Genomic DNA, 20,640 nt, shown 5'->3' on the forward strand with positions numbered 1-20,640 from the left:
GCTGCCAGGGTCTCAGGGCACAAGGCAGGCCTCGGTGCAGGGTCAGATCCTGTCGCTTCGGCACGGCCCGCCTCCCGCCCCGCCCGCCTCCCGCCCCGCCGCGTGGGGGCGCCCGCGCACCGTCCCGTTATAAAGCATCGAGGTTCCGCAGCCCGTGGACTAGCGAGAAGCCCGGAGAGGCTCCAATCCTTGCTTCCTAGACCGCTCGCGTCACCATGGGCGAGCTCCCTTTCTTCAGGGCGCACACGGCCTTGCACCCGGACCACCTGTGGATCTGGGAAAAGGCCGTGTATGTGGACGAGAACCAGCGCACGTGGCTGCCCGTAACCATCGAGGTACAGACGCTCTGGGGTCGGGCGCGCGGGGCAGCATGGGCGTCCCATCCGTGGCCCGGGCTCAGGAGCCGGGTCGCCCCAGGCCGTGCAGGCCCTGGAGGAGCCCCTCACATGCCGCAGGGCGAGGGCGGCGGGGAGGCTCAGAAGGGCAGGTCCACCCAGGGCGGCCGGGGACTCACAGATGAAACCACTTTGCACTGAGCGCAAGGGTGAGAAGTTCTCCGGGCCAGGAAGGAGGGTGGGAGAAACACAGAGAGAGGCACGTTGGCCAAAGAATGGGGACCCAGTGTGTCTGGAGTGTATGAATATGATCTTGAGTAAAATAGGACTTCTCTGGGCCTCAGGGTTCTAATCCATAAGTTGGGAATAATCTCCAAAGTAAGTGATTCACACACATGGCCAATTATCAAAATCTCCATAGATGAGCCCCAGAAATCTGTATTTTGAAAGAACCCTCAACAGATTATGATCAACCAAGTTTGGGAAGCACTGCTATAGAGTTTGGAATATTTCATACCTCCTCTGTGCTTTGGAAGAAACAAACTTCACAAGGTGTATAATAGTATAAAAGCCAGTATTGAATAGACATTGACTTTGTTTTATGTGTAATGCCTTAAGATGGATCTTTAGTTAATTTTTTTTTCTTTTTTTAAGAAATACAACTCTCTTACAGCACTTTCCATCGGAGCATGGATTTCCTCAAACTTAGGTGAAAAATGTTGAAACTTTCCATATATAAACCAAAGAAAGAACGTATAAAAGAAAAATTTTAATGTCGTATTAGAACATTTATGTAATGTAATAGCAGGACAGCTAAAAGTTACTGAGAGTGACTGTGTTCCCATTTTATAGATAAGGAAACAGAGGCATAAAAATGTAAATCTGTTCAAAGTAGTGCTGCTTATAGGTAATGGGGTTGGGATTCCAGAGTCATAACCACCATCTAAACTTTGCATCTTTATTGGCTTTTAAGAGTTTGAAATACATATTTATATACATATATATACATTTTTTTTTTTTTTTTTTTTGCGGTACACGGGCCTCTCACCGTTGTGGCCTCTCCCGTTGCGGAGCAACAGGCTCCGGACGCGTAGGCTCAGCGGCCATGGCTCACGGGCGCAGCCGCTCCGCGGCATGTGGGATCTTCCTGGACCGGGGCACGAACCCGTGTCCCCTGCATCGGCAGGCGGACTCTCAACCACTGCGCCACCAGGGAAGCCCCATATATATACTTTTAAAAGTCAAGTCAGATATTCACTGTAAGTCAAGTATTTGAGGAAAATTTAAGTGAATATCTTTTTTTAATCTCTGGTTGGGACATATCTTCTTCAACACGATGCTGAAACTGCGAAGCAGAGTTTTTCACCTAATCATTATAAATTCTGGACAAAACATAACCCTTTAGCAAACCATGGGGCAGGAATTTCCCCACATAACTTAAAGGACCAGTATTCTTAATATGTAAAGATTTACATAAGTCAACAAGAGAGAGATGAATAAACAAACGTAAAATGGTTAAAGGATATGGAAGGTTATATACTAACACAGCAAGAATGGTGATTTTCACACTTACACCTTGCAGGATGATCTGAATTATTTTTTAACAGTGAGTTCTAATTTACTTCATAGACAAAAATTTTGAAAAGCTATTTCCACTTTGGAAAAATAATCATTGAACAAAGATAAGAGTCCAATTTTTATGCCAAGCAGGATTCTAGGCTGTGGGGTTTTGCAGTGAATGTGATTAAATCTCACTGCTTGTGAAGCTGACATTCTGCTGGGGGAGAAGGACAGCACACTAATTGAGGCCGGTGGTAAGTTCTGTAGGATAACTACAGTGGGAGGGCAGGCAAGGATGAGTGGGGTAGTGGGGTGAGGTCTTCAGGCTAGTCCTCTCCAGAGTTTTTCTTGTTTGTTTGTTTTTAATTTATTTATTTTTGGCTGTGTTGGGTCTTCGTTGCTGTGCTCAGGTTTTCTGTAGTTGTGGCGAGCGGGAGCTACTCTTCGTTGCAGTGCATGGGCTTCTCATTGTGGTGGCTTCTCTTGTTGCAGAGCACGGGCTCTAGGCTCGTGGGCTTCAGTAGTTGTGGTTCCCAGGCTCTAGGATGCAGGCTCAGTAGTTGTGGCGCACGGGCTTAGTTGCTCTGTGGCATGTGGGATCTTCCCAGTCCAGGGCTTGAACCCGTGTCCCCTGCGTTGGCAGGAGGATTCTTAACCACTGCGCCACCAGGGAAGCCCTCCCCTCCAGAGTTTTAATTTGCATGTGCCTGCCACACTTTGCCCATCATTTTCTTTGAAAGCTTTCTGGACATCTGGGACATGCCTCTTATGTATATCATAAGAGTTGGATTTTGCTGACGTTTGTATTTATAGACATAGATTTGAGCAGAGACCTGCCTTAAAAAAAGGGTGTGAGCCCTTCATGGATTTAGGGGAGAATGTTGCAGGCAGAGGACAGCAGGTGTGAGAGATTTCTGGGCGTGTGCACATCCCAGACACTGCGAGGACGCCTGTGTGGCTGGAATGGGTGGAGGGTCCAGGAGGGAACAGAAGGAGGTGAGAGAGACAGGGAGCCGCTCTTGGGGGCCTTCGGGCCATGGTGAAGATTTCAGTTCATCTGCCTGCGATTGGAAGGTGTCGGAGGGCAGCCAGCAGGGGAGTGACGTGATTTTTAGGTGCACACCTGGCTGCGGTGCTGAGTCTCGGCTGTGGCCACGGGGCCGAGTAGGCGGCAAGTTGGGCCGTTGTCACAGTAGCCCAGCGAGAGGCGATGAAACAGGAACAGTGGCGGAGATGGTGACAAGTGGGCTGTCACCTGATTCTGGGGTCTGGGGAGATCTTGTTTAAAAGAGGTTGTGTGATAAAGAAGAATCCAAGAAAATCCCCCATCAGCTGAAATAGGCACCAGACTCCATAGTTACAGAAGCTCCGGGGCCCCATGGCATACCCCGGCAACTAGGCATTTGTCACGAAGTGGACCTTTTGTGGCCCTGTCTGGGTATCTAGACCCATTCGAGTGCTGGTCATCTCGGCCCAGCCAGAGTCCCTGAGAGGAGCGTGCCTGGCTTAGGGATTGGAGCTTCTGGGAGCAGTGACCACCAGCATCTTAGATGCAGGCTGGGCTGGGTGGGTGGCAGGATGGACCGTGGGTATTTGTGCCTGCAGGACCGTGAAGGTGTGCCCTGCCCTTCTCTTCTCTTCAGTTAGAAAGTAGCCTCCAAGTCCTCATGCGTCAGGAAGATGTCCCCCTGGGGGAGCCTGTGTGCCCCAGCCAGCTGGGCCCATACCTGCTGCCCGTCATGTGGCAGCTCTACCCCGGAAGAAGGTACCGAGGCTCAGACTCCAGTTTCTGGCGCATAGTATACCACATCGAGGCAAGTGTGTGCTTCTCCGGGGACCCACCAGGTCATCGTGGGTGGCCCTGCTCCCCTTCCCCCATGTCTGGCCTCTGTGGTCTATCTGTTCCCTCCATTTCTGTACCAGAAGCTAAAAAAATGGAGGGACTTTACAAGTGCAGATTTTTAAAGGACCAGATTGGAGAGACATTAGAAGCAAATGACCAACCACCCTCGGGGCTCTCCAGCGGAAGCCCCTGGGTGGCAGGAGCCTCTGTGGCGGGCAGTCCCAGGGTGAAGGCTGGTGGGAGGAGGGGCCCCTGGGGTCCCCCCCATGCAAGTTCCCGCCTGCCCCTCCAAGCCCAGGGGCCGGGAGGGGAAGGAGAATCCCGGACTCTGGCCTCCAGCTCCTTCTCTCTCACAGTTCGGCGACACAGAGGACATGCTCCTGGAGCAGATGGCAGAGCCAGAGTATGAGTGACGAGGTGAGCCCCCGGGGCCAGGTCAAGAAGAGGGAACGGGGCTTCCCTGGTGGCGCAGTGGTTGAGAGTCCACCTGCCGATGCAGGGGACACGGGTTCGTGCCCCGGTCTGGGAGGATCCCACATGCCGCGGAGCGGCTGGGCCCGTGAGCCATGGCCGCTGAGCCAGCGCGTCCGGAGCCTGTGCTCCGCAACGGGAGAGGCCACAACAGTGAGAGGCCTGTGTACCGCAAAAAAAAAAAAAAAAAAAAAAAAAAAGAAGAGGGAACGCCCCTCCTGCCCTCCGTGAAGGCAGAACTGACCCCCACCCCCCGACTGCACTGCCCTGCGACGGTCTCCAGGGTGGGGGACCCAGGCTCTCTCCTTTAACACCTCAGAAGCCAATCACTTTGAGGCCCCCTTAATGTTAGGGGCACACAGCTACACAGTGCTTCACAGGCGTGGGCACTGTCCCTTGATCATCGCATCAGCCAAGCTGGGTAGTATTAACTGTACAGGTTATAAAAAGGGGTTTTGAGAGCCACAATGACTGGTCCAGATCACAGAGCCAGGTTTCAGATCTGGGTCTTCCGACACCAAGCTGCTGGCTCGGACGCAAGGCCTCGGCTCTGGAGACCAGCACCGACCACCCAGCTCGCCCGTCCAGACTCTTCCCGGCAGCTCCGCTCCTGCCCACCCCGTACCCTGCCCCTTCCTCCCCTTTGCCCTTGACCCTGTCTTCTCTTGTCCCAGGTCCTGCAGCTCCCATCTCCTCCTGCCCCCTGAGCCCCAAGCCTGCCGCGGCGATGTTCGTGCTTGTGTTCACCTTCGTGCACCAGCCCTGTGTGTTCTGCTCCGCCACAGCCAGGTCCAGGAGGGGAAGCATGGGCAGAGGATGAGCCCCCCCCACACCGGACCTGCCTGCCGGAGAGGTTATGCGTGGGTACAGCTTCCTCTTCCTGCCCCGCCGTACCCGTGTCTCCGGCTTTCTCAGCAGCCCGATGGTCTTCAGCCTCTGTCCCCCTTCTGTCCCTCCCAGCAACTAATGTCACATCCGGAATGCCCTGGGCTGCTTCTCATTCTGTCACCTCAGCTCTGTGTCCTTCCGGCCGTAGGGGATGGGACCTACTCGCCTGAGCCTGGTCTCTGAGCCCCTGGACCAGCTGTCTCCTGTGGTGCCGGCCCACACATGACCACACCTCGGCCAGCGCCCCCTGCCCCAGCAGCCTCGAGTGAAGGCCTGAGGAGGGCCCAGGTCTGTGCTCAGGACCCAGAAGCCTGCCGGTCAGCGATCCCCAGCCTGGGATGTGGCAGGAGGTTGGACAGGCGAGCACTGTGGACGGGACCTTGGGTTGCCCACCTGTAGAAGGATAGAGGTTGGAGGTCCCCCTGTTTTACAGGTGCCCACAGACCTGGATGTTATGAAGTTGTATGTAGCGTGAACACTTTGTAATGTTGGTTGATTAAATGTAAGACAGTTCATCTAACTTTGTGCCAGACCAGCTTCTATCCTTGACCCAGATTCTAGTGGAGAGAAGCGGGAGCAGATGGTCACTGAGTAAGAATATTTGAAACGGAAAGAATATTCGTGAATTTAGTGTATATATATTTTTACTTTGGAGGAAAGGTTGGAATTTTCCTTTTTTTCCGTATAATCCAAATGCTCAAAAGCCCAGTGTTCTTAGAGGTATAATTTTGACAACCATTGGAATAAGTGACCTCAGAAAGTCTCAATCAGCATCTCCTGGTATTCAAGGCCCCCCACCCCCGGCCCTGTCCTCCTCACCTTCCTGGCCCAGCCAGCTCTAGCTCCTCTGTCCTCACCTGGGTAGTTCCAATCCCAGCAGGAGTCCCTCCTCCCTGAAACTGTACCCAGCCATCCAGCCAGAGTCCCTTCCCTACTTCACGTGCCCCGCAGTCACAGCCCAGCCCCGATGCCTCCTGCTTCCTTCTCAAGATCCGCTGCCCCTCGTCTACCTTCTGAACAGGTAAGCAGGACCTCAGGCATTACAAAGGGATGCCTTCCAGTCAAAGGAATCCATTCTGTGTGGAATACTGCTCCTCTCCACTTAGTGTGACTTTAGTCTATAGCTCTTCATCACAGAGCGATGTCAGGGTAATGACACAAATAGGTTGTTAAGTATCTAATATGAGAATTATATAAGAAAATACTACATTTCCTATTTTTTATTCTCTGACCCCAGTCTTCTTACTCGGCCCTAGACAGATAAGCGTCGGGTACCACACGTGCCAGGGTGTGCATCTTTTATTATTTTAACCCTATCGCCTTACATGGTGCTTGGCAGTGTAAAAGTTTGGTCTGTCGAAGCGTCCAAACATCAGACCAGGGGGAACGTCAGTGATCAGCCAGTGGCCTCACTTTAGGAACAGGTCCAGGAAGAGGAAGGTTCTCATTTGGGGCTGAATGCTTGTGTGTCCCCCAAATTCAGATGTTGACGCCTTAACCGCCAATGTGCGTATTTGGAGGTGGGACCTTTGGGAGGTGATTAGGGTGAGAAGAGGTCCTGAGGATGGGGCGTTCATGATGGAATTAGTGCCTTTTTAAGGAGGAGAAGAGAGAAAGATCACTCTCTCCACGTGCACGCACCCAGGAAATGCCAGGTGAGGACACAGCGAACAGTCAGCTGTCAACGAGCCAGGAGGAGGCCCTCACCAGACACTGGATCTGCCAGTACCTTAATGTTGGACTTCCAGCCTCAGAACTGTGAGAAATAAACATCTGTGCTTTAAGCTGCCACCACCACACCACACGGAGTCTGTGGTGTTCTGTTACAGCAGCCCGAGCAGACCAAGACAGTTCTTGTGCAAACTTCTCTTGTTCATGAAACTTTGGCCATCACCGTGAACTCTGCTGAGGGCTGCAGATACAGCAGTGAACAAAGCTAAGCTGCTGTCATGCAGCTTTCATTCTGGAAAAAGAAAAACAAGAAGCTTGGAACGTGCAAAATCCTACAATGAAAACAGAACACAGTAACCTGGTAGCGAGCTAGGTCAGGTGGTGAAGGAATTCCCACCTGTGTAGGTAGCCTTTAAGATTGAACCTTGAAAATGAGAGGGATCTAGATTCTTCTTAAATCAGGGAGGAGAGTCCCAGGATGAGGAGATGCAAGTGCTGTGCAGGTTTAATTTGCTACGGAGGGCTTGTCTGGTGGTACAATGGTTAAGAATCCGCCTGCCAATGCAGGGAACAGGGGTTCGAGCCCTGGTCCAGGAAGATCCCACGTGCCGTGGAGCAACTAAGCCCATGCGCCACAACTACTGAGCCTGCGCTCTAGAGCCTACGAGCCACAACTACTGAGCCTGTGCTCTAGAGCCTGCGAGCCACAACTACTGAAGCCCGTGCGCCTAGAGCCTGTGCTCCACAACGAGAGAAGCCACCGCAATGAGAAGCCTGTGCATAGCCATGAAGGGCAGCCCCCGCTCACCGCAACTAGAGGAAGCCCGTGCACAGCAACGAAGATCCAACGCAGCCAAAAATACATTATTTTTTTAAAAAATTTGCTATGGAAACTGAAACAGCAAAAGATCTTCTCACTAAAAGAAAATGTTCTTTTATGAGCATAAGTGGCCCTAATAAATTAACTATAAATGCGATGCAGAATCTCAGTTTTCCACAACAAGAATGACTTTGGGGTTGTGGCTGAGACAGCTGGGTGGACAATGGTGGAATAGTGACACCTCCAGTTGGCGAGTCGATAGGCTGTAGATTGAATATGGATCTAGAGCTCAGGTCAGGACTAAAAATATCAATGTAGAAATCATTAAGATGTCAATAGCAGTGAAAGCCAGGGGCCTGACCTAGGTCCCTCTTGGAGAGATGGTGGCATCTTTGAAACCTGGAAGCAAGTGTTTCCAGAGGGCCGCTGTGGTGGGCTGGGGAGCACACCGATGAGGGGCTGAATAGCGAGAAGTGGGTATCAGATTTGGCCACGTGGAGGCTGGTGGTGACACTGTCAGGGAAAGTTTGCTGTGACGGGCATGGCCCGGTTGGGGTAGGCGTAGGAGGGAAGGGGAGGTGGGGAGAGGCAGCCCTTCTAGGAGCTTTGCTGTGGAGGAGGGTGGCGTCGAGGGAGCTTCAGAGGGAGGTGAGGGAGCCCGTGTGTGCAGCCCAAGGAAAAGGTCAGCAGAAGGGACAAGCTGGTGAGGCAGAGCAGAGAGGCTGTGGTCAAAGGACCAGCATTCCTGAGGAAGCTGAGCGGGATGGGCCCAGGCGCAGATGTATGTGGGCATCTGACAAAGAGCTTGAGCCGTGATCAGCAACACGCCAGTCTTGTTTCATTTCCCCCCATACAAAGTTGGGGTTTGTGTTTTTGCTGAAGTATTTTAAAGGCTTAATATTTCACCCACAAGTATTTTATTATGTATCTCCACAGAGAAAACTTTTTATTCCTGATAGCCACAATACCATCGTCACCCCTAATAAAATTAACTCTAATTCCTCAATACATCTAAAGCCCAGTCCGTTTTCACATTTCCCCAGTTTTCTCAAATGTCTTTCTGCAGCTGGTTTAAATCAAGACTCAGACTGCGTGTGGTTGATGCATCTCAAGTCTCTTGTGATCTATAACCCACTTCCTTCCTTAGAACAAACCAGGTAAACTGTCCTGTAGACTTTCTGGATTTGGTGGACGGCATCCCAGAATGTCCTTTAATATGTTTCTCTTCCTCTTATTTCCTGTCTTTAGAGACTTGATTAGATTCTGGTTTAATTCTTTGGGCACAGATACCCACAGGTGGTGCTGTGTGCTGCTCACTGCATCAGGTCAGGAAGCGCGTGATGTCAGGGTACCACTCTGGGGAAGACTGATCTATCATCCGTCATGACGTTCGCCATCAACCTGTCATCTGCGCCTTTGGCATCTTTATGATGTGCCATCATCCTGTCCAAGAATATGGTCTTCTCTTTCATTTAATTATACATTTGTGTCTTTCAGGAATGTTGTATAGTTTTAATCATAAAAGTTTTGCCGATTCTTTTTCTTTCTTTTTTTTCTTTATTTGGCTGTGCCAGGTCTTAGTTGCGGCACGCAGTATCTTCGTTGCCATGTGCAGGATCGTTTTTTTTAACATCATTACTGGAGGATAATTGCTTTACAATGCTGTGTTAGTTTCTGCTTTATAACAAAGTGAATCAGCTATACATATACGTATGTCCCCATATCTCCTCCCTTTTGCGTCTCCCTCCCACCCTCCCTATCCCACCCCTCTAGGTGGTTACAAAGCACCAAGCTGATCTCCCTGTAAAAGTTTTGCATATTCTTGTTGAAACTATTCTCAGACATTTAATTTACTCTTTGTTATCGTAATGGTGTCTTCCCTTTCATTATATCTTTTAATAGGATATTGCTTGAGGGGTGTATGTGTATGCATGTGTGTATAAAATAGCTATTATTTTCTGTATGTCAATTTTATATTCTGCTATATTACTAAAATACCTTATTATTTTTTAAATTGAAATATAGCTGATTTACAATATTGTGTTAGTTCAGGTGTGTAACAAAGTGATTTGGTTATACATATATTTATATGTATATATCTATATTCTTTTTTCAATTTTTTTCCATTATAGTTTATTACAGGATGTTGAATATAGTTCCCTGTGATATACAGTAAATCCTTGTTGTTCATCTGTTGTATATATGGTAGTGTGCAACTGTCAATCCCGTACTCCCAATTTATCCCCCCCCCGCTTCCCCTTTGGTAACTGTAAGTTTGTTTTCTATGCCTGTGAGTCTGTTTCTGTTTTGTAAATAAGTTCATTTGTATTAGTTTTCAGATTCCACATATAAGTGATATCATATAATATTTATCCTTTTCTGTCTGACTTCACTTAGTATGAAAATTTCTAGGTCCATCCATGTTGCTACAAATGGCATTATTTCATTCTTTTTTTATAGCTGAGTAATATTCCATTGTATGTATATATACCACACCTTCTTTATCCATTCATCTGTTGATGGACATCTAGGTTGCTTCCATGTCTTGACAGTTGTAAATAGTGCTGCTGTGAACATTGGGGTGCATGTGTCCTTCTGAATTAGAGTTTTCGTCTTTTCTGGATATGTGCCCAGGAGCGGGATTGCTGGATCATATGGCAACTCTATTTTTAGTTTTGTAAGGAACCTCCATACTGTTCTCCATAGTGGCTGCACCGATTTACATTCTCACCAACAGTGCAGGAGGGTTCCCTTTTCTCCACACCCTCTCCAGCTAAAATATCCTACTATTTACAGTAGTTTTAATTTATTGTTTGGGTATTCCAGATACATGGTGATAGCATCTGCAAATAGAGATATTATTACCTCTTCCTTCTTAACTCTTATTATTGTAGTTCCTTTTTCTTGTCTAATATCTCCAAAGCTATCATAAGTAGTAATAGGCATCCTTTTATTTTAACTTTATCGGGAAGGCCTCTGGAGCTTCCCTGTTAAGTATGATCCTGTCTTTGCAGCTGAAATATTTTTATTTTATCAAGTTAAAGAAGTATCTTTCAATTCCTATTTTAGGATTTTTAACATGAACAGGTATTGAATTTTGTTACATGCCTTTTGAAGTCTAAGGAGATGATTAGATGATACTTTTATTAAACTCTATTAGTATTATATTGATATTAGGGTATTGACTCTTTCTTACATTCCTGGAATTGATCATGATGAATAACGCATTAATGTATTGGTGGATCTCTTTGCTAATATTTTATTTTAAATTTTTGCATCATAGTTAAAATGGTCTGAAATTTTTTCTTTTTTCCCCCCTCTCAATCTTTGTCAGATTTTGGCATAAAAGTTATATTCACTTCATAAAAATAACTTAGAGGCTTTTCTTTTGTTCTACCCTGTAATACTGTAAACTGCATGAGGATTATCTTTCTTTTTTTAGCTTGGGAGAATTCCATTCAAGCCTGGTGCTTTTCTGGAAGGAGCACTTCTTCTACAACTTCCTGTTTCTTCTGTGGAAATTGGCTGTTTAAGCTTTTTAGCTATACTGGATTCAACTTTGGTTAAATAAATTTTCCTTAAAAAGTATCCATTTCATCTAGGTTTTATATTTTATTTTCATAGTTATTCAAAATAGTCTCTGGGGTTTTAATATTCTCTCTGGATTATTATTGCCCCTTGTCATTTCTTATTTTGTCTTTTTTGTGCTTTATCCCATTTAGTAAAATTAGGTTTGTCTATTTTATTTCCCCAAAAGCCAACTTTTTGACTCATTTATTAATTCTGTTGTTTTGTTCGTTTGTTTTCTATATCATTGATGTCTGTTTTTATCTTTAGTTCTTTAGTTATATATTTGTTTCTGTTGTCCCTTTTCTAGCTCTTTTGAGTGTTTATTTTCTTTTTAAATTTTTATATAGATATTTTATGTAACAGCTTTACTAAAATGTAATTGACGGGGCTTCCCTGGTGGCGCAGTGGTTGAAAATCTTCCTGCCAATGCAGGGGACACGGGTTCGAGCCCTGATCTGGGAAGATCCCACATGCTGCGGAGCAACTAAGCCCGTGCACCACAGCTACTGAGCCTGCACGTCTGGAGCCTGTGCTCCGCAGCAAGAGAGGCCGCGACAGTGAGGGGCCCGCGCACCGCGATGAAGAGTGGACCCCGCTCGCCGCAACTAGAGAAAGCCCTCGCGCAGAAACGAAGACCCAACACAGCCAAAAAAAAAAAAAAAAAAAGTAATTGACGTACCATACAATTCACTCTTTCAAAGTGTCCAATTCAGTTGTTTTTAGTCTATTCACAGTTTTACAACCATCACCATGGTTGCCTATTCTGGGTATTTCGTATAAATGTCATCATACGGTATGTCTTCTTCTGTGGCTGGATTCTTCAGCATAATATTGTCAAGGTTCACACGTATTATGGTGTATATTAGTATTTAATTTCTTTTATGACTGAATAATACTCCATTACATGCCCCATTTTATACAATCATGGACATTTGGGTTATTTCTGCTTTTTGCCTATTATAAATAATGCTGCTACAAACATTCACACACAGTTTTTGTGTGGACACGTGTTTTCATTTCTCTTGGTTATATACGTAGGAGTGGAATTGCTGAGTCATATGGTAACTTTTTTTTAACTTTCTGAGGAACTACCAGACTGTTCTCCAAAGTGGCTGCACATTCCCACCAACAGTGTATGAGAGTTTCAATTTCTTCACATGCTTGTCAACACTTGTTATCGGGCTTTTTGATTCTAGCCATATAGAAGGTATAAAATATCTCATTGTACTTGTGGTTTTGTTTATCAAAAATCAAATGGCATGGCCATTTGTATATCTTCTTTGGAGAAATGCCTATTAAGAGCTATTAAGATCTTTTGCCCATTTTTTTAGTTGAGGTTTAATTGACCTAAAACATATTAGTTTCAGGTATACAACATAGTAATTTGATATTTGTACACACTGTGGAAAGATCACCACAGTAAGTCTAGTTAACATCAGACCTCATACATAGTTAGATTTCTTTCTTGTGATGATAAATAATTTTTACTCTCTTAGCACATTTCAAATGTGTAATACAGTATTATTAACTATAGTAACCTTGCTGTACATTAAGTCATCATGAGTTATTTATTGCCCACTTTAAAAAATTGGGTTATTTTCTTTTTTATTACCAAGTTATGAGTTCTTTATATATTCTGGATTCAACTTCCTTATCAGATAAAATTGACAAATATTTCCCCCCAATCTGTGTATTGGCCTCTCACTTGTTGATGGTATCCTCTAAAGCACAAAACTTTTAAATTCTGATGAATCTAATGTATCTATTTTTTATCACTTGTGTTTTTGATATTATATTGGGTTGGCCAAAAAGTTCATTTGGGTTTTTTAGTAAGATGTTAGGAAAAACCCGAACGAACTTTTTGGCCAACCAATATCACAGAAGGCTTTGCCTAACCTTCACAGTCATAAGGTTACTCTATATTTTCTTCTAAGAGTTTTAAAGTTTAAACTCTTCCCTTAATGTATGTAGTCCACTTTGAGTCAATTTTTATGTATGTTGTGAGGGTAGGGGTCCATGTGTATAGCCAGTTGCCCCAGCACCATTAGAGAGACTTCTTCCCCCCACTGAATTGTCTTAGCACTCTTGTCAAAAATCAATTGACAGTAAAAGCAAGGGCTTATTTTTGTATCCTCAGTTCTATCTGATTGATGTACATATCTGTCCTAATGCCCATACCACACTGTCTTGATCACTATGTCTTTGCGGTAAGTTTTGAAATTGGGACATGTGAGTCTTCCAACTTGGTTCTTCCTTTTTGTTGGCTGTGCAGTGCAGGCATGCAGGCTCTTAGTTCCCAGGGATTGAACCCGTGCCCCCTGCAGTGGAAGCAGAGTCTTAACCTCTGGACCACCAGGGAAGTCCCTGTTCTTCTTTTTCAAGATTGTTTTCATTACTCCATATTCCGTGAATATCCATGTGAATTTCAAGACCAGCTTGTCAATTTCTGAAAAGAAGTCAGCTTGTATTTTGATAGAGACTGTGTTGAATCTGTATATTAATATGGAGAGAATTGCTGTCTGTATTAATCTGCTTAGGCTGCCAAATCAAGATACCATAGATTGGGTATTTTGTTTCAATGGTTACCTTTATACTAATATCTTAGGGTAATATTATTACTCCTTCTTTTAAAAAAGCATTGTCCAAAGAACTTGCTATGACAATGGACATGTTCTGTGTTCTCTAATGTGGAAGGTGTACTGGCTACATGTAGTAGCTTATGGAGCACTTGAAATGTGGCTAATATGATTGAGAAACTGAATTGTAAATTTTATTTACTGCTAATTAAAATTTAAGTAGCCAGGACTTCCCTGGTGGTCCATTGGTTAAGACTCTGTGCTTCCACTGCAGGCGGAGCAGGTTCAATCCCTGGTCAGGGAGCTAAGATCCCACATACTGAGCGGCATGGCCAAAAACACCAATTTTAAATAGCCATGTATGTCTGGTGGCTACCATGTTGGATGGTGCAGGTCTTTTGGTTCCCTACTATGAACATTATTGAAATTAGTAATCTCTTCTTCCCCTCCCTTCCTCTCCCCAAAGTATCTAAAGTGATATCCATTTAGTGCTAAATAATACCTTTGAGGCAAGCATTAAGCTTACTTTCTACATAATCTTTCCCTGCTCTCCCCATTTTTGATAGATGAATTATGTCTTCATTATTGGAGGATATAACATAGTATTTTTCACCTTTGTGCCTACTAGTCTTCATTCTACAGTTATGTGTGTTCAGTGGTCACAAGTAGTTCTTACAAAAAGCTTCTCTAAAGAATTCTTGATTGTCTGGAACTTATTGTTTAGTAGATCTCTCAGTAAGGGCACACAGAAACAATATTCCCTGATTCCCTCAACTTCATCACAGTTTATGTCTTTTATAATTGAAGGTCACTTTGGCTGAATAAAATCATTATTGGCTCACATTTTCTTTCTTGGGTATCTGTACTTCATTACTCCATTTATGCCCTTATGTTTTAATTTAAAAGCATACCATGAAGGTCTAATCCCATATAAGTTACTTGGTCATTTTACCTTATGCCAAAGGATTTCAATTCTATAAAATCTGATAATTTGAATAGACTATGTCTTGGAGTTGACTGTTCTTGGTTGTATGTCCCAGGTACATCATGTCCTTTTTAAATACACAAGTTCAAGTTATTTTTTGTTTTATTTTCAGGAAAGTTTTTTAAAAATAGTTTTGTATATTCTACTCCACAGCCTTACTTTTCTGAGGTTGGGGGGTGTGGGGGGGATTTATTATGTATATGTTGGATCTTCTTTGCCTGTCCCCTATATCCATCACTTTCACTTGACTCCCTTGGAAGAATCCTTCTACTGATTTATTTCTACTTTCTACACTATTTTTCTCTCTCTATCCTTGTTGCTCTGCTGAATTTTGTGAGGGGCTTTGAGGAGATTGGGAAACAATGCCATTGTTACTAAATTGCCCTGATCCTTATTGTGTTTTAAAGCCACTTTGTTAGTGTCACTGTATTTTGCTTACAAAACGAGTTTATATACAAAGGGGAAATGTCTTTAGAAATATACTAATTCTAAAAGATTCTCCCCCATCTCTTTATACCAAACAAGTTATCTTGAACTAGTCCAGTTAAGTCCATTGTCAGTGAGTGAGTCCTCCTAGTGTTAGTGAGTGAACCTCCTAGGGCAAACACAGTTTATAAATTGTAGTGAGAAATTTTCCAAGAAAATGCTGAACTTTCATAGTTTTGAGGTGAAAAATCAATAGCCCTTGAAACTATTAAATGGAACATTTCAATAATATGGGAGAGCTCTTTGCACTTCTCAGTAATTAAACTTATAAACTCAACTTTGGCACCTGGTCCAGATGATACGGGACTTTATACAGCAGCTTCATTGGTTAAGATGCCAGTTACCTGGGCCTGTGAACTTGGAGAGCCAAAAAGCCTAAAATCTAGGGAACTTTGTGCTGCTCTGATTGGATGGTGCCTCCCCTCAACACTGGCCTCATCAACCCACCAACCAAGGGCACCAAGAAGCCGTGTCCATTTTACCACCTTTTTGGTTGGATTGTACTGGGTTAAATATCTGAGTGTCTCATTCCTACTGATCCTATGACTCTTGAGGGCCATGGGTAACCATAATAAGTCTTCGTCCTGGAAGGGACACACACAGATTTAGCATATCTTATAGAAGAATAATAGACTTGGATCATAATTTGATAATCCCATCTGGTTCATTGTGAAATCCCCTGTGTTTGATGTGGTATGTTTGTCATCTGGGGCACCCCATCCTTACAGACAAGATTTAATCTATCTCGACCCACCCCCCCCCCCGCCCGACCTCCATATAACACTTCACTATCCCTCCAGAGATTTCATGGGGTCACACATCTGCCCATCACCCCTTACTTCAAGTTCTAGCATCTGCTGATTTTCCTTGGTTTATGGGTAATCTCCCATCCATCCCATTCCTGTTCCATGCATATCACCCCACCTCCCACTGGGCACCGCTGTCATTCCTTTACCAGAGGGCTGCAGGTGACAGACATTGGGGGCATGGTTGGAGTTAAGTTTGAGGGTTTGGGGAGGTTTTTGGTTCAACACTCAGATTATGCTTTCAAGTGGGATACTGAACACTCTGGTTTTACAGCCCCTCCGCACTAAGCCCATCACCTCATCTTTCTGGGCTCTTCCCTCCTTCACAGACCCCCCCTCCCTTCTTATAACTAATCTTTGAAATGCTAACATTCTTACCTTATTATGCAGAACAACTTGGTTCTGTTTGACTTGGGGCTAGCTTTTCTGAATTCAATGCCCCATCAAAGTGTTTTGCTACATAAAGGATGAATCGTTCCAAGGAGAATCTCTCCTAGGAGGCGGAGCTGCTGCGGTTAATTTCGGGTTTTCTATTTTCTTACTTTTTCTGCTTCCTTTCTTTCTAGTACACCTGCTCAGAATGTTTGAGTTGGGAAGGGAGGGAGGAGGGGAGAGAGAGTTCAAATGAACAGGACTCATCGAGGAACACTTTCTGGAAATCAAGTGAGACTCGGTCTGCTGAGAAATGTCCTGGAGTGTTCCAGGAGAGGGCCAAGGCCAGGAGGAGGCCCAGGACTGAAAGCAAGCCTGCTTGACTAAGTAAGAGCCATTCTGAGAACCTACCCCTCAGGGATATATCATTATAATGATGCCTCCTTTACACACAAGAAAATGGGCTTAGAGGGATTACCTACCTTACTCTAAGTTAAACAGAGCTAGTAAGTAGCAGACCTGCATCCAAACACAGGGATCCTGGCTGAAGTCCATGCTCTTATTAGTCACCATGATATTATACAGACTTGGAAACAAACATGCCTGGATGGAAGCCCAGTCCACCTCTTACTCAGACCCACAGTAAAATGTCTCACCTCTCAGAGCCTCAGTTTCCTCACTGTAGTAAGATAGGTGCGTTGAAACCTATCTCAGAATGTCATTGTGACTATTAAATCAGCTAAAAGCTGGAAAGTGTCTGGCACATAGTAGATTCGATCAGTTGTAATATTCCTCCTTTATGAAATTTTCTGTGTTGAGTGGAAAGTATCATTAACGGCATTCTTAAGGGGAAAAAATTTAAAACTTCCTAAGATAGTTTTACCTTACTAAAAAAAGGAATCATAAAAAGTTGAGGGACAAACAAGACATCAATACCTGTTATTTTTATTAATATTATTTAAACAGGAGGGGAGGAATGACTTGGTCTTCAGCTAAAGAGACGAAAAATATTGCAAGAACAATACAATTTGCTCTATTAAAAAAGAGTCAAACAATTGGTTTATTTGAGGGGCTCACCTTAAAAAACATGACATACATAATCACAAATAATTAGGTCGATTTTTGCGCCAAGTTACAGCTGCCTTTTTTCAACATTTCTACTTCCCTTGGAGACTGTTTAGCAAGGTGACAGGCACCCCCATCCCTGGTTGCTTCAAGCTACCTAAGAATGAATCTATCCAGGTGTTAATACCACAGAATGAAAAGTAAACTTGAAATAAAACAGTATTGTTAGCTTTGTAGCTACTTAAAACACAGGTCTTTGTATATATAAACAAAAGAATAAAACTTGTGTATTATGCATTTTTCCCTCTCACGTTTCTAGAAATCCTTTTAGACAGAGATTTGTAAGTATCGCATCCTGACTTTTCGTTAATCCCAGTATTCTTTAAATGTACACAGCCACGGGAGTCTCCCCTTATCTGTGGTTTCGCTTTCCATGGTTTCAGTTACCTACAGTCAACTGGGGTCAGAACATATTACATGGAAAATTCCAGAAATAAACAATTCATAAGTTTTAAATTGTGGGCCATTCTGAGTAACTTGATGAAATCTCACACTGTCCTGTGTAGGACAATGAATCATCACTTTTCCAGCATATCCCGGCTGTTAGTCACTTAGTAGCCATCTTGCTGATCAGATCAATTGTTGCAGTATCACACTGCTTGTGTTAAATAACGCTTATCCTATTAATAATGGCCTCGAAGCACAAGAGTAGTGATGCTGGCAATTTGGATACACCAAAGAGAAGCGGTAAAGTGTTTCATTTAAGTAAAAAGGTGAAGGTTCTCAATAACGAAAGAAAAAAAATCATACCATTAAGCTCTACAGTAAGAAGGAATCTTCTATGCATGAAATTGTGAAGAAGGAAAAAGAAATTCGTGCTAATTTTGCTGCTGCAACTCAAACCACAAAAGTTAGGGCCACAGTGCATGATAAATGCTTAATTAAGATAGAAAAGGTGGGCTTCCCTGGTGGCGCAGTGGTTGAGAGTCCACGTGCCGATGCAGGGGACGCGGGTTCGTGCCCCGGTCTGGGAAGATTCCACATGCTGCGGAGTGGCTGGGCCCGTGAGCCATGGCCGCTGAGCCTGCACGTCCGGAGCCTGTGCTCCGCAACGGGAGAGGCAGCAAAAAAAAAAAAAAAAAAAAAAAGATGGAAAAGGCATTAAATCTACAGTAAGTTATTTTGAGAGAGAGACCACATTCATGTAACTTTTATTACAGTATAACTGTTCTATTTTGTTATTATTGTCAATCTCTTACTGTGCCTAATTTATAAGTTAAACTTTATCACAGGTATGTACATATAGGAAAAAACATATAGAGAGTTCAGTACTATCCATGGTTTCAGGCATCTACTGGGGGCCTTGGAGCATATGCCCCCTGGATAATGGGGGACCCCTATCCTTCAGTTCCAAAAGGCTCGGTGTAATTAGCCCACTGGTTGGCAATGCGAGGCTGACGGCCTGTAACGCAGGACAAAAAGTCACGAGGCTGGGGTTTTAGCCCCAACTTACTAACTTCCTGCAGGAATGAGTCGCACCAGCCCCTTTCTGCACCTTGGTCACCTCCTCTGTCCAGAGAGGGATTAGTTAGCGTGATACATGATTAACAATCTCCTTTGAACCCCATAAAGCAGTAAGTACTCTTGTTATCCCCGATTTCCTACTGAAAACAGAAAGCTCAGCAGTGTGGTTACTTGCCCGAAGTTAGTAAGTGGTGTGGCCCAGAGGTTGCCAGAATCCGTCCTACGTCTGGCTCCCAGTGTTCATGTATTCGGCTCAGTCCTTGGCCCTGAGCTAGATGCACGCAGCAGGTGCACATCCCGGCACAGAAGGAAGTGCCTTGATGGTGATTAACAGAGGGCAGTGAGCAGGGATGCAGGAAGGGTCGACTGTGGGTGGGCCAATCAAGCAAGCCCCCCTGAGGTGGCGACACTGGGGCTGGAACCAGAGGTGAAGTGGTGCCATCTGTGCTGAGAGCTGAAGGGTGGGCTTCTCAGCTGGGGGAACACCAAGCAAGCCTGGCAGGGACGCACAAGAGCCCCATGTTCCTGAGAAAGGCCTTGCTGGCCAGGAAGATAATTTTGTGCTAGGGGCCTTGGGGAAGCCAAGAAGCATCTGACTCACCTCCTGCTTCAGCACAGAGGATGAATTGTAGAGGCACAGGCCTGGATGCGGAGAAACCGATGAAGGCATCTAGGGCAGAGGCCGGCAAACCTTTTCTGTAAAGCGTCAGATAGTAAAGATTTTTGGCTTTGTGGGCCATAAAGGTCTCTGTTGCCGCTACACAACTGCCATTGTCGTGGTGAAAGGAACCACTGGCGATACATAAATGTGAGCATGGATGTGTGCTAATAAAACTTTATTTATAAAAACAGGGGACTGGTGGCCCATAGGCTACAGTTTGTCACCCTCTGGTCCAGGTAGGAAATAGGAAGATGAAGAGGTACTGGCAGTGAAGATAAGTAGGTGGAGAACCACCTGTAATTACTTTTTGGTGGGAGGTTGTTTTTCATTTCTTTAATATCAACTTTAATTGCACAAGTGAGACATAAGTACACTTTCCTTATAAGAAAATTAAACATTACAAATTTGACCACACCCCAAACCCAGGTGTACTAGCTGCTATTTTTTTTTTTTTAATACTTATTTATTTGGTTGCATTGGGTCTTCATTGCAGCAGGCAGGCTTCTTAGTTGTGGCTCATGGGCTCCTTAGTTGCAGCAGGCGGGCTCCTTAGTTGTGGCATGCGGACTCTTAGTTGCGGCACGCATGTGGGATCTGGTTCACAGACCAGGAATCGAACCTGGGCCCCCTGCACTGGGAGCATGGAGTCCCAACTACTGCATCACCAGGGAGGTCCCCTAACTCCTATTTTTATTTCTGGATGTATCACCGTCGTCCTTTTTCTCTGTATTTATACTTACATGTACCTAATGAACTATGTGGTATCATTTTATGATTTATTTTGCGGGGGCAGGGGCTATAAGAATGGTACCCTGCTAAAGGAGTTTTCACACCTCTCCCCTCCCCTCGCCTCGCGTCTCCCACTGTTAAAGAGACCTGGCACTGGCTGGGCCTCCTTGGCTTTTGAGGGCACCGTGTACTGCACTTGAGAATGTCGCTCTGCCCCACGTAGCGGGGAACCCGGAAAACTGCCTTCGGGTCTGCTGCATCACTTGGTCCTGATGGCA

The 20,640-nt window shown here is 44.9% G+C and overlaps 1 protein-coding gene across 1 annotated transcript; it reads left to right on the top strand.

Annotated features, from left to right (window-relative positions):
* Positions 1 to 215: 215 nt before the first annotated feature.
* On the top strand, positions 216 to 4,151 carry TCL1A (TCL1 family AKT coactivator A). Its single transcript, XM_065871629.1, has 3 exons — positions 216 to 335; positions 3,539 to 3,709; positions 4,095 to 4,151. The coding sequence occupies exons 1-3, from the start codon at positions 216 to 218 to the stop codon at positions 4,149 to 4,151; spliced, it is 348 nt and encodes a 115-aa protein (XP_065727701.1).
* The last annotated feature ends 16,489 nt before the right edge of the window (positions 4,152 to 20,640 follow it).

The sequence above is a fragment of the Phocoena phocoena genome, chromosome 2 (genome assembly GCF_963924675.1).
Source record: "Phocoena phocoena chromosome 2, mPhoPho1.1, whole genome shotgun sequence".
Classification (NCBI taxonomy): Eukaryota; Metazoa; Chordata; class Mammalia; order Artiodactyla; family Phocoenidae; genus Phocoena; species Phocoena phocoena.

Bases quoted from the DNA above. Each gene is read 5' to 3' on its own strand.
- TCL1A (XM_065871629.1), top strand. From the start codon at position 216: ATGGGCGAGCTCCCTTTCTTCAGGGCGCACACGGCCTTGCACCCGGAC. The intron at 336-3,538 runs GTACAGACGCTC...TCTTCTCTTCAG, and splicing joins GGCTGCCCGTAACCATCGAG to TTAGAAAGTAGCCTCCAAGT. The intron at 3,710-4,094 runs GCAAGTGTGTGC...TCTCTCTCACAG, and splicing joins GCATAGTATACCACATCGAG to TTCGGCGACACAGAGGACAT.